Below are 13261 nucleotides of genomic sequence, written 5' to 3'. Positions count from 1 at the left end.
TCTACTTCATCAATAAATCAATTACGTTGAAAGAATGAAAGCCACTTTTCTGATTTATCTCCGAGTCAGCTGTTAGCATTTGTCCCCAAACTCCGACAGATCTCCGGCTGCTGAGCTTCCAGAGTTGTGCGACAAACTAAGCACTCCAAACTGAGCTTGGCGGTGTCTGAAATGTGAAAGAAACTATTGGACACGCACAATGTAAACGTCATCACGCGGGAAGCATAGACCACACCCACAGAACGATATCAAAACATTTCATTGGACGAGACAGACAATATTCAAATATACATTATCAAAATAACACATCTCCTCCCGAACCAATAAACCAATCTTTTAATAAATAAGTGCATATTCCAACATTTTTGAATGACATAATGTACAACATTTTGTATTTTGTTGAATATTAAACAAACTCCAACTTAACACAATGTAAAATGGGAATTTATTGTTCTTGGAATGACCCCCTTATTTCCATTGTAACGTTTATACATAATCTAACTATAACTGGCCTAATAAATACAATATCTTTATTTCTCCCTTACATGATGTATTAGCAGGAAGTCTTCTAGTTGTAGTAGTTTTCCTCCAGGCAGGCTACAGTACAGTACAGTACACCATACAAACAGAATAAGATCATCGAGCCATTATCATATAAAACAGTCACTGAAACATAAGAAAAATAAACATTTTAGAGCATTAGATGCCATAGGAGTGCAATAACGCATACATACATGTAAAGCCGTGACATAAACAACCCATACATACAGTTTCTATATGTCCGTGTTTGGTTAGAACACTGAGACTTTACAGTATCAGCTTGACATTCAAACGTACTAAATGGAAAGTTGAACTGTTAACCTTGGCCTATGTCTTTCTCCCAGGTTTGGTCCTGATGAAACTGATCTTTATGCAACCCCAGACTAATAATATTCCCTTGAAGGGAATATGTCATCACCAACAATGTGACGTCACAAACCAAAATGGTATTCTCATCAGGGATCCCTCCATAACTACTGTAGGACGTGAGTGGAGGAATAACAGTCAAGACAACAATGAGTACATGGAAACCATTCTACAATGATCGCATCTCAAATGGCACCCTATTCGTTATATAGTGCACTACTTTAGATCAGAGCTCTATGTAGGGAACAGGGTGCCATTTTGGATGCAACCAATGACCCAAAGATAATGGGTCATTACTATTTTCTCCATGGAAAGAGGGAGAATGACCTTTGATCCTTTGGCCCTTTTGCAGGGCCCCTATGGGCTTCAGTCTGCTGGGTGTGGCAGCAGCGGGGGCGGGCGGGCGAGTGTCTTGCGTTCGGCTCGAGGGACCCACTTGTGTGTGGCGGCTCTCCACAACACCGGAGCCAGCAGAAGACTCAGAGTGGTGACACTGAGAACCAGCAGGTACACCTGGGGAAGAAGAGGACAGAGTGGTGACACTGAGAACCAGCAGGTACACCTGGGGAAGAAGAGGACAGAGTGGTGACACTGAGAACCAGCAGGTACACCTGGGGAAGAAGAGGACAGAGTGGTGACACTGAGAACCAGCAGGTACACCTGGGGAAGAAGAGGACAGAGTGGTGACACTGAGAACCAGCAGGTACACCTGGGGAAGAAGAGGACAGAGTGGTGACACTGAGAACCAGCAGGTACACCTGGGGAAGAAGAGGACAGAGTGGTGACACTGAGAACCAGCAGGTACACCTGGGGAAGAAGAGGACAGAGTGGTGACACTGAGAACCAGCTGGTACACCTGGGGAAGAAGAGGACAGAGTGGTGACACTGAGAACCAGCAGGTACACCTGGGGAAGAAGAGGACAGAGTGGTGACACTGAGAACCAGCAGGTACACCTGGGGAAGAAGAGGACAGAGTGGTGACACTGAGAACCAGCAGGTACACCTGGGGAAGAAGAGGCCAGTAGTATTCTAGATCCTGTATGCATTCATCTTGCAATTGCCATAAACATCTTCAAGTAGTGTCTAGGGGTAGTGGCTAGGGGTAGTGTCTAGGGGTAGTGGTTAGGGGTAGAGGTTATGGGTAGTGTCTAGGGGTAGTATCTAGGGGTAGTGGTTAGGGGTAGTGGTTAGGGGTAGTGGTTAGGGGTAGCGGTTAGGGGTAGTGGTTAGGGGTACTGGTTAGGGGTACTGGTTAGCGGTTAGGGATAGTGGCTAGGGGTAGTGGTTAGGGGTACTGGTTAGGGGTAGTGGTTAGGGGTAGTGGTTAGGGGTAGTGGTTAGCGGTTAGGGATAGTGTCTAGGGGTAGTGGTTAGGGGTAGTGGTTAGGGGTAGTGGTTAGCGGTTAGGGATAGTGGCTAGGGGTAGTGGTTAGGGGTAGTGGTTAGCGGTTAGGGATAGTGGCTAGGGGTAGTGGTTAGGGGTAGTGGTTAGCGGTTAGGGGTACTGGTTAGGGGTACTGGTTAGGGGTAGTGGTTAGGGGTAGTGGTTAGGAGTACTGGTTAGGGGTAGTGGTTAGCGGTTAGGGATAGTGGCTAGGGGTTAGGGGTAGTGGTTAGCGGTAGTGGTTAGCGGTTAGGGATAGTGGCTAGGGGTAGTGGTTAGGGGTAGTGGTTAGGGGTAGTGGTTAGCGGTTAGGGATAGTGGCTAGGGGTAGTGGTTAGGGGTAGTGGTTAGGGGTAGTGGTTAGGTACTAGTGGCTATTGTTTGATTTGGAACTAAGCATGGAGTGGTGGTCTGTTCGTCGGTAGAAGTACCTCTCTGGAGATGATGCCAGCTCGGCGGGCGCGGCTCCCCAAAACGAAGGAGAACTCGCTGACCTGCGCCAGGCCGGCAGACACTATCCAACGGATGTGGCGAGAACCCTTAGGCAAGATGGCCGACAGCACCAGCACCGCCATCAGGAACTAACAGGGACATGGAGAGGAGGCGGTGTTTAATTAGAGAAGGCGAGAGAGAGAGGGGGGGAGAGAGAGAAAGAGTGAGAGAGAGAGAGAGAAAATAAGCAAGTGAGAGTGGTTTAAAGCAACAACGAGCATACCTTCATGATGACCAGTGAGAGAGTCAGCACCACCAGGACTGTCAGTTCGTACAGGACAAAGGTAGGAAAGACATGGAAACCTGCAGTAGAAGAGAACACACATGGAGACCTACACATGGAGACCTACAGCAGTAGAGACAACACAGAGACCTACAGCAGTAGAGACAACACATAGACCTACAGCAGTAGAGACAACACATAAACACCTACAGCAGTAGAGACAACACAGAGACCTACAGCAGTAGACAACACAGAGACCTACAGCAGTAGAGACAACACATAGACCTACAGCAGTAGAGACAACACATAGACCTACAGCAGTAGAGACAACACATAGACCTACAGCAGTAGAGACAACACATAGACCTACAGCAGTAGAGACAACACATAGACCTACAGCAGTAGACAACACAGAGACCTACAGCAGTAGAGACAACACATAGACCTACAGCAGTAGAGACAACACATAGACCTACAGCAGTAGACAACACAGAGACCTACAGCAGTAGACAACACAGAGACCTACAGCAGTAGAGACAACACATAGACCTACAGCAGTAGAGACAACACATAGACCTACAGCAGTAGAGACAACACATAGACCTACAGCAGTAGACAACACAGAGACCTACAGCAGTAGAGACAACACATAGACCTACAGCAGTAGAGACAACACATAGACCTACAGCAGTAGAGACAACACATAGACCTACAGCAGTAGACAACACAGAGACCTACAGCAGTAGAGACAACACATAGACCTACAGCAGTAGACAACACAGAGACCTACAGCAGTAGAGACAACACATAGACCTACAGCAGTAGAGACAACACATAAACACCCACAGCAGTAGAGACAACACATAGACCTACAGCAGTAGACAACACAGAGACCTACAGCAGTAGAGACAACACATAGACCTACAGCAGTAGAGACAACACATAGACCTACAGCAGTAGAGACAACACATAGACCTACAGCAGTAGAGACAACACATAAACACCCACAGCAGTAGAGACAACACATAGACCTACAGCAGTAGAGACAACACATAAACACCCACAGCAGTAGAGACAACACATAAACACCCACAGCAGTAGAGACAACACAAACACCTACAGCAGTAGAGACAACACATAGAACTACAGCAGTAGAGACAACACATAGAACTACAGCAGTAGAGACAACACATAGACCTACAGCAGTAGAGACAACACAAACACCTACAGCAGTAGAGACAACACATAGAACTACAGCAGTAGAGACAACACATAGAACTACAGCAGTAGAGACAACACATAGAACTACAGCAGTAGAGACAACACATAGAACTACAGCAGTAGAGACAACACATAAACACCCACAGCAGTAGAGACAACACATAAACACCCACAGCAGTAGAGACAACACAAACACCTACAGCAGTAGAGACAACACATAGAACTACAGCAGTAGAGACAACACATAGAACTACAGCAGTAGAGACAACACATAGACCTACAGCAGTAGAGACAACACAAACACCTACAGCAGTAGAGACAACACATAGAACTACAGCAGTAGAGACAACACATAGAACTACAGCAGTAGAGACAACACATAGAACTACAGCAGTAGAGACAACACATAGAACTACAGCAGTAGAGACAACACATAGAGACCTACACCAGTAGACAACACACAAATAAAAGCATCAAATAACTGCACAAACAGCCATAGAAAGATACGATGCTAAACAGCCATAGAGACAGAGATATGATGCTAAACGGCCATAGAGACAGAGATACGATGCTAAACAGCCATAGAGACAGAGATACGATGCTAAACAGCCATAGAGACAGAGATACGATGCTAAACAGCCATAGAGACAGAGATATGATCCTAAACAGCCATAGAGACACAGAGATATGATGCTAAACAGCCATAGAGACAGAGATATGATGCTAAACAGCCATAGAGACAGAAATATGATGCTAAACAGCCATAGAGACAGAGATACGATGCTAAACAGCCATAGACACAGAGATACGATGCTAAACAGCCATAGAGACACAGAGATATGATGCTAAACAGCCATAGAGACAGAGATATGATGCTAAACAGCCATAGAGACAGAAATATGATGCTAAACAGCCATAGAGACACAGAGATACGATGCTAAACAGCCATAGAGACAGAAATACGATGCTAAACAGCCATAGAGACAGAAATACGATGCTAAACAGCCATAGAGACAGAAATACGATGCTAAACAGCCATAGAGACACAGAGATATGATGCTAAACAGCCATAGAGACAGAGATATGATGCTAAACAGCCATAGAGACAGAGATATGATGCTAAACAGCCATAGACACAGAGATATGATGCTAAACAGCCATAGAGACAGAGATATGATGCTAAACAGCCATAGAGACAGAGATATGATGCTAAACAGCCATAGAGACACAGAGATACGATGCTAAACAGCCATAGAGACAGAGAGATACGATGCTAAACAGCCATAGAGACACAGAGATATGATGCTAAACAGCCATAGAGACACGAGATATGATGCTAAACAGCCATAGAGACAGAGATATGATGCTAAACAGCCATAGAGACAGAGATATGATGCTAAACAGCCATAGACACAGAGATATGATGCTAAACAGCCATAGAGACAGAGATATGATGCTAAACAGCCATAGAGACACAGAGATACGATGCTAAACAGCCATAGAGACACAGAGATATGATGCTAAACAGCCATAGAGACAGAGATATGATGCTAAACAGCCATAGAGACACAGAGATACGATGCTAAACAGCCATAGAGACAGAGATATGATGCTAAACAGCCATAGAGACAGAAATACGATGCTAAACAGCCATAGAGACAGAGATATGATGCTAAACAGCCATAGAGACAGAGATATGATGCTAAACAGCCATAGAGACACAGAGATACGATGCTAAACAGCCATAGAGACAGAGATATGATGCTAAACAGCCATAGAGACAGAAATACGATGCTAAACAGCCATAGAGACAGAGATACGATGCTAAACAGCCATAGAGACAGAGATATGATGCTAAACAGCCATAGAGACAGAAATACGATGCTAAACAGCCATAGAGACAGAGATACGATGCTAAACAGCCATAGAGACAGAGATACGATGCTAAACAGCCTTAGAGACAGAAATATGATGCTAAACAGCCATAGAGACAGAGATACGATGCTAAACAGCCATAGAGACAGAGATATGATGCTAAACAGCCATAGAGACAGAGATATGATGCTAAACAGCCATAGAGACAGAGATATGATGCTAAACAGCCATAGAGACAGAGATATGATGCTAAACAGCCATAGAGACAGACATACGATGCTAAACAGCCATAGAGACAGAAATACGATGCTAAACAGCCATAGAAAGACAGATACAGTTAAAGTCGGAAGTTTACATACACTTAGGTTGGAGTCATTAAAACTCGTTTTTCAACCACTCCACACATTTCTTATTAACAAACTATAGTTTTGGCAAGTCGGTTAGGACATCTACTTTGTGCATGACACAAGTAATTTTTCCAACAATTGTTTACAGACAGATTATTTCACTTATAATTAACTGTATAACAATTCCAGTGGGTCAGAAATGTACATACACTAAGTTGACTGTGCCTTTAAACAGCTTGGATAATTCCAGAAAATGCTGTCTTGGCTTTAGAAGCTTCTGATAGGCTAATTGACATCATATGAGTCAGTTGGAGGTGTACCTGTGGATATATTTCAAGGCCTACCTTCAAACTCAGTGCCTCTTTGCTTGACATCATGGGAAAATCAAAAGAAATCAGCCAAGACCTCAGAAAAAGAATTGTAGACCTCCACAAGTCTGGTTCATCCTTGGGAGCAATTTCCAAACGCCTGAAGGTACCACGTTCATCTGTACAAACAATATTACACAAGTATAAACACCATGGGACCACACAGCCGTCATACTGCTCAGGAAGGAGACGCGTTCTGTCTCCTAGAGATGAACGTACTTTGGTGCGAAAAGTACAAATCAATCCTAGAACAGAAAAGGACCTTGTGAAGATGCTGGAGGAAACGGGTACAAAAGTATCTGTATCCACAGTAAAACGAGGAGGAAAAAGGGATGCTTGCAAGCCGAAGAACACCATCCCAACCATGAAGCACGGGGGTGGCAGCATCATGTTGTGGGGGTGCTTTGCTGCAGGAGGGACTGGTGCACTTCACAAAATGGATGGCATCATGAGGGAGGAAAATTATGTGGATATATTGAAGCAACATCTCAAGACATTAGTCAGGAAGTTAAAGCTTGGTCGCAAATGGGTCTTCCAAATGGACAATGACCCCAAGCATACTTCCAAAGTTGTGGCAAAATGGCTTAAGGGCAACAAAGTCAAGGTATTGGAGTGGCCATCCCAAAGCCCTGACCTCAATCCAATAGAAATGTTGTGGGCAGAACTGAAAAAGTGTGTGCGAGCAAGGAGGCCTACAAACCTGACTCAGTTACACCAGCTCTGTCAGGAGGAATGGGCCAAAATTCACCCAACTTATTGTGGGAAGCTTGTGGAAGGCTATCCGAAACGTTTGACCCAAGTTAAACAATTTAAAGGTAATGCTACCAAATACTAATTGAGTGTATGTAAACTTCTGACCCACTGAGAATGTGATGAAAGAAATCAAAGCTGAAATAAATCATTCTCTCTGCTATTATTCTGACATTTCACATTCTTAAAATAAAGTGGTGATCCTAACTGACCTAAGACAGGGAATTTTTACTAGGATTCAATGTCAGGAATTGTGAAAAACTGAGTTTAAATTTATTTGGCTAAGGTTTATGTAAACTTCCGACTTCAACCGTATCATGCCAAACAGCCGTAGAGAGACAGAGATATGACGCTAAACAGGGACACTGCAGACTGCAGAGGGTAAGCTTCAGTTCTGACCAATGGAGGCGAAGAAGATGATGGCGAGGAAGTCTCTGATTGGTTCGATGCAGCCCATGACCTCCGTGGTGCAAATCTGACCCTGCGAGGAGAGAAGCGCTCCAGCCAGGAAGCAGCCCAGCTCCATGGAAATGTCCAGGAACTCCGTCACCTGGGAAACGCCGGGGGAAAAACATCATTTGACATACATTTGGTAGAATGGATATAGTGTAACAATTTATATCATAAACTCCCTAATGACACAGTATTGCTTTGTATTGGAATGTCCATTGTAGTACTTGATTGTACAGGAAATATATTCTCTGTTGGAGAAGAGAGCTATATCTCACAGAGGAGAGGATAGAGGAGGGGGAGCTATATCTCACAGAGGAGAGGAGAGGATAGAGGAGGGGGAGCTATATCTCATAGAGGAGAGGATAGAGGAGGGGGGAGCTATATCTCACAGAGGAGAGGAGAGGATAGAGGAGGGGGAGCTATATCTCACAGAGGAGAGGAGAGGATAGAGGAGGGGGAGCTATATCTCACAGAGGAGAGGATAGAGGAGGGGGAGCTATATCTCACAGAGGAGAGGATAGAGGAGGGGGAGCTATATCTCACAGAGGAGAGGATAGAGGAGGGGGAGCTATATCTCACAGAGGAGAGGAAGCTATATCTCATAGAGGAGAGGATAGAGGAGGGGGAGCTATATCTCATAGAGGAGAGGATAGAGGAGGGGGGAGCTATATCTCACAGAGGAGAGGAGAGGATAGAGGAGGGGGAGCTATATCTCACAGAGGAGAGGAGAGGATAGAGGAGGGGGAGCTATATCTCACAGAGGAGAGGATAGAGGAGGGGGAGCTATATCTCACAGAGGAGAGGATAGAGGAGGGGGAGCTATATCTCACAGAGGAGAGGATAGAGGAGGGGGAGCTATATCTCACAGAGGAGAGGAGAGGATAGAGGAGGGGGAGCTATATCTCACAGAGGAGAGGATAGAGGAGGGGGAGCTATATCTCACAGAGGAGAGGATAGAGGAGGGGGAGCTATATCTCACAGAGGAGAGGAGAGGATAGAGGAGGGGGAGCTATATCTCATAGAGGAGAGGATAGAGGAGGGGGAGCTATATCTCACAGAGGAGAGGATAGAGGAGGGGGAGCTATATCTCATAGAGGAGAGGATAGAGGAGAGGGAGCTATATCTCACGAGGAGAGGAGAGGATAGAGGAGGGGGAGCTATATCTCACAGAGGAGAGGATAGAGGAGGGGGAAGCTATATCTCACAGAGGAGAGGATAGAGGAGGGGGAGCTATATCTCACAGAGGAGAGGATAGAGGAGGGGGAGCTATATCTCACAGAGGAGAGGATAGAGGAGGGGGAGCTATATCTCACAGAGGAGAGGATAGAGGAGGGGGAGCTATATCTCACAGAGGAGAGGATATAGGAGGGGGAGCTATATCTCACAGAGGAGAGGATAGAGGAGGGGGAGCTATATCTCACAGAGGAGAGGATAGAGGAGGGGGAGCTATATCTCACAGAGGAGAGGATAGAGGAGGGGGAGCTATATCTCACAGAGGAGAGGAGAGGATAGAGGAGGGGGGAGCTATATCTCACAGAGGAGAGGATAGAGGAGGGGGAGCTATATCTCACAGAGGAGAGGATAGAGGAGGGGGAGATATATCTCACAGAGGAGAGGAGAGGATAGAGGAGGGGGAGCTATATCTCACAGAGGAGAGGAGAGGATAGAAGAGGGGGAGCTATATCTCACAGAGGAGAGGAGAGGATAGAGGAGGGGGAGCTATATCTCATAGAGGAGAGGAGAGGATAGAGGAGGGGGGAGCTATATCTCACAGAGGAGAGAGGAGGGGGAGCTATATCTCACAGAGGAGATGATAGAGGAGGGGGAGCTATATCTCACAGAGGAGAGGATAGAGGAGGGAGAGCTATATCTCACAGAGGAGAGGATAGAGGAGGGGGAGCTATATCTCACAGAGGAGAGGATAGAGGAGGGGAAGCTATATCTCACAGAGGAGAGGAGAGGATAGAGGAGGGGGAGCTATATCTCACAGAGGAGAGGATAGAGGAGGGGGAGCTATATCTCACAGAGGAGAGGATAGAGGAGGGGGAGCTATATCTCACAGAGGAGAGGATAGAGGAGGGGGAGCTATATCTCACAGAGGAGAGGATAGAGGAGGGGAGCTATATCTCACAGAGGAGAGGATAGAGGAGGGGGAGCTATATCTCACAGAGGAGAGGAGAGGATAGAGGAGGGGGAGCTATATCTCACAGAGGAGAGGATAGAGGAGGGGGAGCTATATCTCATAGAGGAGAGGATAGAGGAGGGGGAGCTATATCTCATAGAGGAGAGGATAGAGGAGGGGGAGCTATATCTCACAGAGGAGAGGATAGAGGAGGGGGAGCTATATCTCACAGAGGAGAGGATAGAGGAGGGGGAGCTATATCTCATAGAGGAGAGGATAGAGGAGGGGGGAGCTATATCTCATAGAGGAGAGGATAGAGGAGGGGGAGCTATATCTCACAGAGGAGAGGATAGAGGAGGGGGAGCTACATCTCACAGAGGAGAGGATAGAGGATAGAGGAGGGGGAGCTATATCTCACAGAGGAGAGGATAGAGGAGGGGGAGCTATATCTCACAGAGGAGAGGATAGAGGAGGGGGAGATATATCTCACAGAGGAGAGGATAGAGGAGGGGGAGATATATCTCACAGAGGAGAGGATAGAGGAGGGGGAGCTATATCTCACAGAGGAGAGGAGAGGATAGAGGAGGGGGGAGCTATATTTCATAGAGGAGAGGATAGAGGAGGGGGAGCTATATCTCATAGAGGAGAGGATAGAGGAGGGGGAGCTATATCTCATAGAGGAGAGGAGAGGATAGAGGAGGGGGAGCTATATCTCACAGAGGAGAGGATAGAGGAGGGGGAGATATATCTCATAGAGGAGAGGAGAGGATAGAGGAGGGGGAAGCTATATCTCACAGAGGAGAGGATAGAGGAGGGGGAAGCTATATCTCACAGAGGAGAGGATAGAGGAGGGGGAGCTATATCTCACAGAGGAGAGGATAGAGGAGGGGGAGCTATATCTCATAGAGGAGAGGATAGAGGAGGGGGAGCTATATCTCATAGAGGAGAGGAGAGGATAGAGGAGGGGGGAGCTATATCTCATAGAGGAGAGGATAGAGGAGGGGGAGCTATATCTCACAGAGGAGAGGATAGAGGAGGGGGAGCTATATCTCACAGAGGAGAGGATAGAGGAGGGGGAGCTATATCTCACAGAGGAGAGGATAGAGGAGGGGGAGCTATATCTCACAGAGGAGAGGATAGAGGAGGGGGAGCTATATCTCACAGAGGATAGGAGAGGATAGAGGAGGGGGAGCTATATCTCACAGAGGAGAGGATAGAGGAGGGGGAGCTATATCTCACAGAGGAGAGGATAGAGGAGTGGGAGCTATATCTCACAGAGGAGAGGATAGAGGATAGAGGAGGGGGAGCTATATCTCACAGAGGAGAGGAGAGGATAGAGGAGGGGGAGCTATATCTCACAGAGGAGAGGATAGAGGAGGGGGAGCTATATCTCACAGAGGAGAGGATAGAGGAGGGGGAGCTATATCTCACAGAGGAGAGGATAGAGGAGGGGGGAGCTATATCTCACAGAGGAGAGGATAGAGGAGGGGGAGCTATATCTCACAGAGGAGAGGATAGAGGAGGGGGAGCTATATCTCACAGAGGAGAGGATAGAGGAGGGGGAGCTATATCTCACAGAGGAGAGGATAGAGGAGGGGGAGCTATATCTCACAGAGGAGAGGATAGAGGAGGGGGAGCTATATCTCACAGAGGAGAGGATAGAGGAGGGGGAGCTATATCTCACAGAGGAGAGGAGAGGATAGAGGAGGGGGGAGCTATATCTCATAGAGGAGAGGATAGAGGAGGGGGAGCTATATCTCATAGAGGAGAGGATAGAGGAGGGGGAGCTATATCTCATAGAGGAGAGGAGAGTAGAGGAGGGGGAGCTATATCTCACAGAGGAGAGGAGAGGATAGAGGAGGGGGAGCTATATCTCACAGAGGAGAGGATAGAGGAGGGGGAGCTATATCTCACAGAGGAGAGGAGAGGATAGAGGAGGGAGAGGAGAGGATAGAGGAGGGGGAGCTATATCTCACAGAGGAGAGGAGAGGATAGAGGAGGGGGAGCTATATCTCACAGAGGAGAGGATAGAGGAGGGGGAGCTATATCTCACAGAGGAGAGGATAGAGGAGGGGGAAGCTATATCTCACAGAGGAGAGGATAGAGGAGGGGGAGCTATATCTCACAGAGGAGAGGATAGAGGAGGGGGAGCTATATCTCACAGAGGAGAGGATAGAGGAGGGGGAGCTATATCTCACAGAGGAGAGGATAGAGGAGGGGGAGCTATATCTCACAGAGGAGAGGATAGAGGAGGGGGAGCTATATCTCACAGAGGAGATGGGGAAGAGTGAGGAGGAGGAGCTACATGGAACAGAGGAGAGGGGGAAGAGTGAGGAGGAGGAGCTACATGGAACAGAGGAGAGGGGGAAGAGTGAGGAGGAGGAGCTACATGGAACAGAGGAGAGGGGGAAGAGTGAGGAGGAGGTTACATGGAACAGAGCATAGGGGGAAGAGTGAGGAGGAGGAGCTACATGGAACAGAGGAGAGGGGGAAGAGTGAGGAGGAGGTTACATGGAACAGAGGAGAGGGGGAAGAGTGAGGAGGAGGAGCTACATGGAACAGAGGAGAGGGGGAAGAGTGAGGAGGAGGTTACATGGAACAGAGGAGAGGGGGAAGAGTGAGGAGGAGGAGCTACATGGAACAGAGGAGAGGGGGAAGAGTGAGGAGGAGGTTTACATGGAACAGAGGAGAGGGGGAAGAGTGAGGAGGAGGAGCTACATGGAACAGAGGAGAGGGGGAAGAGTGAGGAGGAGGTTACATGGAACAGAGGAGAGGGGGAAGAGTGAGGAGGAGGAGCTACATGGAACAGAGGAGAGGGGGAAGAGTGAGGAGGAGGTTACATGGAACAGAGGAGAGGGGGAAGAGTGAGGAGGAGGTTACATGGAACAGAGGAGAGGGGGAAGAGTGAGGAGGAGGTTACATGGAACAGAGGAGAGGGGGAAGAGTGAGGAGGAGGTTACATGGAACAGAGGAGAGGGGGAAGAGTGAGGAGGAGGTTACATGGAACAGAGGAGAGGGGGAAGAGTGAGGAGGAGGTTACATGGAACAGAGGAGAGGGGGAAGAGTGAGGAGGAGGTTACATGGAACAGAGGAGAGGGGGAAGAGTGAGGAGGAGGTTAC

At 47.5% G+C, this 13261-nt stretch overlaps 1 protein-coding gene across 12 annotated transcripts in view; it reads right to left on the bottom strand.

The window, feature by feature from the left end:
• Positions 1–318: 318 nt before the first annotated feature.
• LOC106574962 (solute carrier family 9 member D1) overlaps positions 319–13261 on the bottom strand; it is a 42574-nt gene continuing 29631 nt past the window's right edge. For 7 of the 12 annotated variants that reach the window (XM_082963169.1, XM_082963171.1, XM_082963172.1 and 4 more), the window contains 4 exons: positions 7966–8116; positions 3006–3085; positions 2722–2871; positions 319–1909 (listed from right to left, as the gene is read on the bottom strand). In XM_082963169.1, coding sequence (XP_082819295.1) covers positions 1133–1909; positions 2722–2871; positions 3006–3085; positions 7966–8116 — 1158 coding nt within the window. In that variant the 3' untranslated portion in view covers positions 319–1132. The remainder of the gene's footprint in view (positions 1910–2721; positions 2872–3005; positions 3086–7965; positions 8117–13261) is intronic. The other 5 variants (XR_014381024.1, XM_082963170.1, XM_082963176.1 and 2 more) reach the window with 5 other exon arrangements.

Source organism: Salmo salar, chromosome 16 (assembly GCF_965601325.2).
Source record: "Salmo salar chromosome 16, fSalSal1, whole genome shotgun sequence".
Classification (NCBI taxonomy): Eukaryota; Metazoa; Chordata; class Actinopteri; order Salmoniformes; family Salmonidae; genus Salmo; species Salmo salar.
Note: the sequence above shows the minus strand (reverse complement) of the source record. Positions and strands in the feature narration are given on the sequence as shown.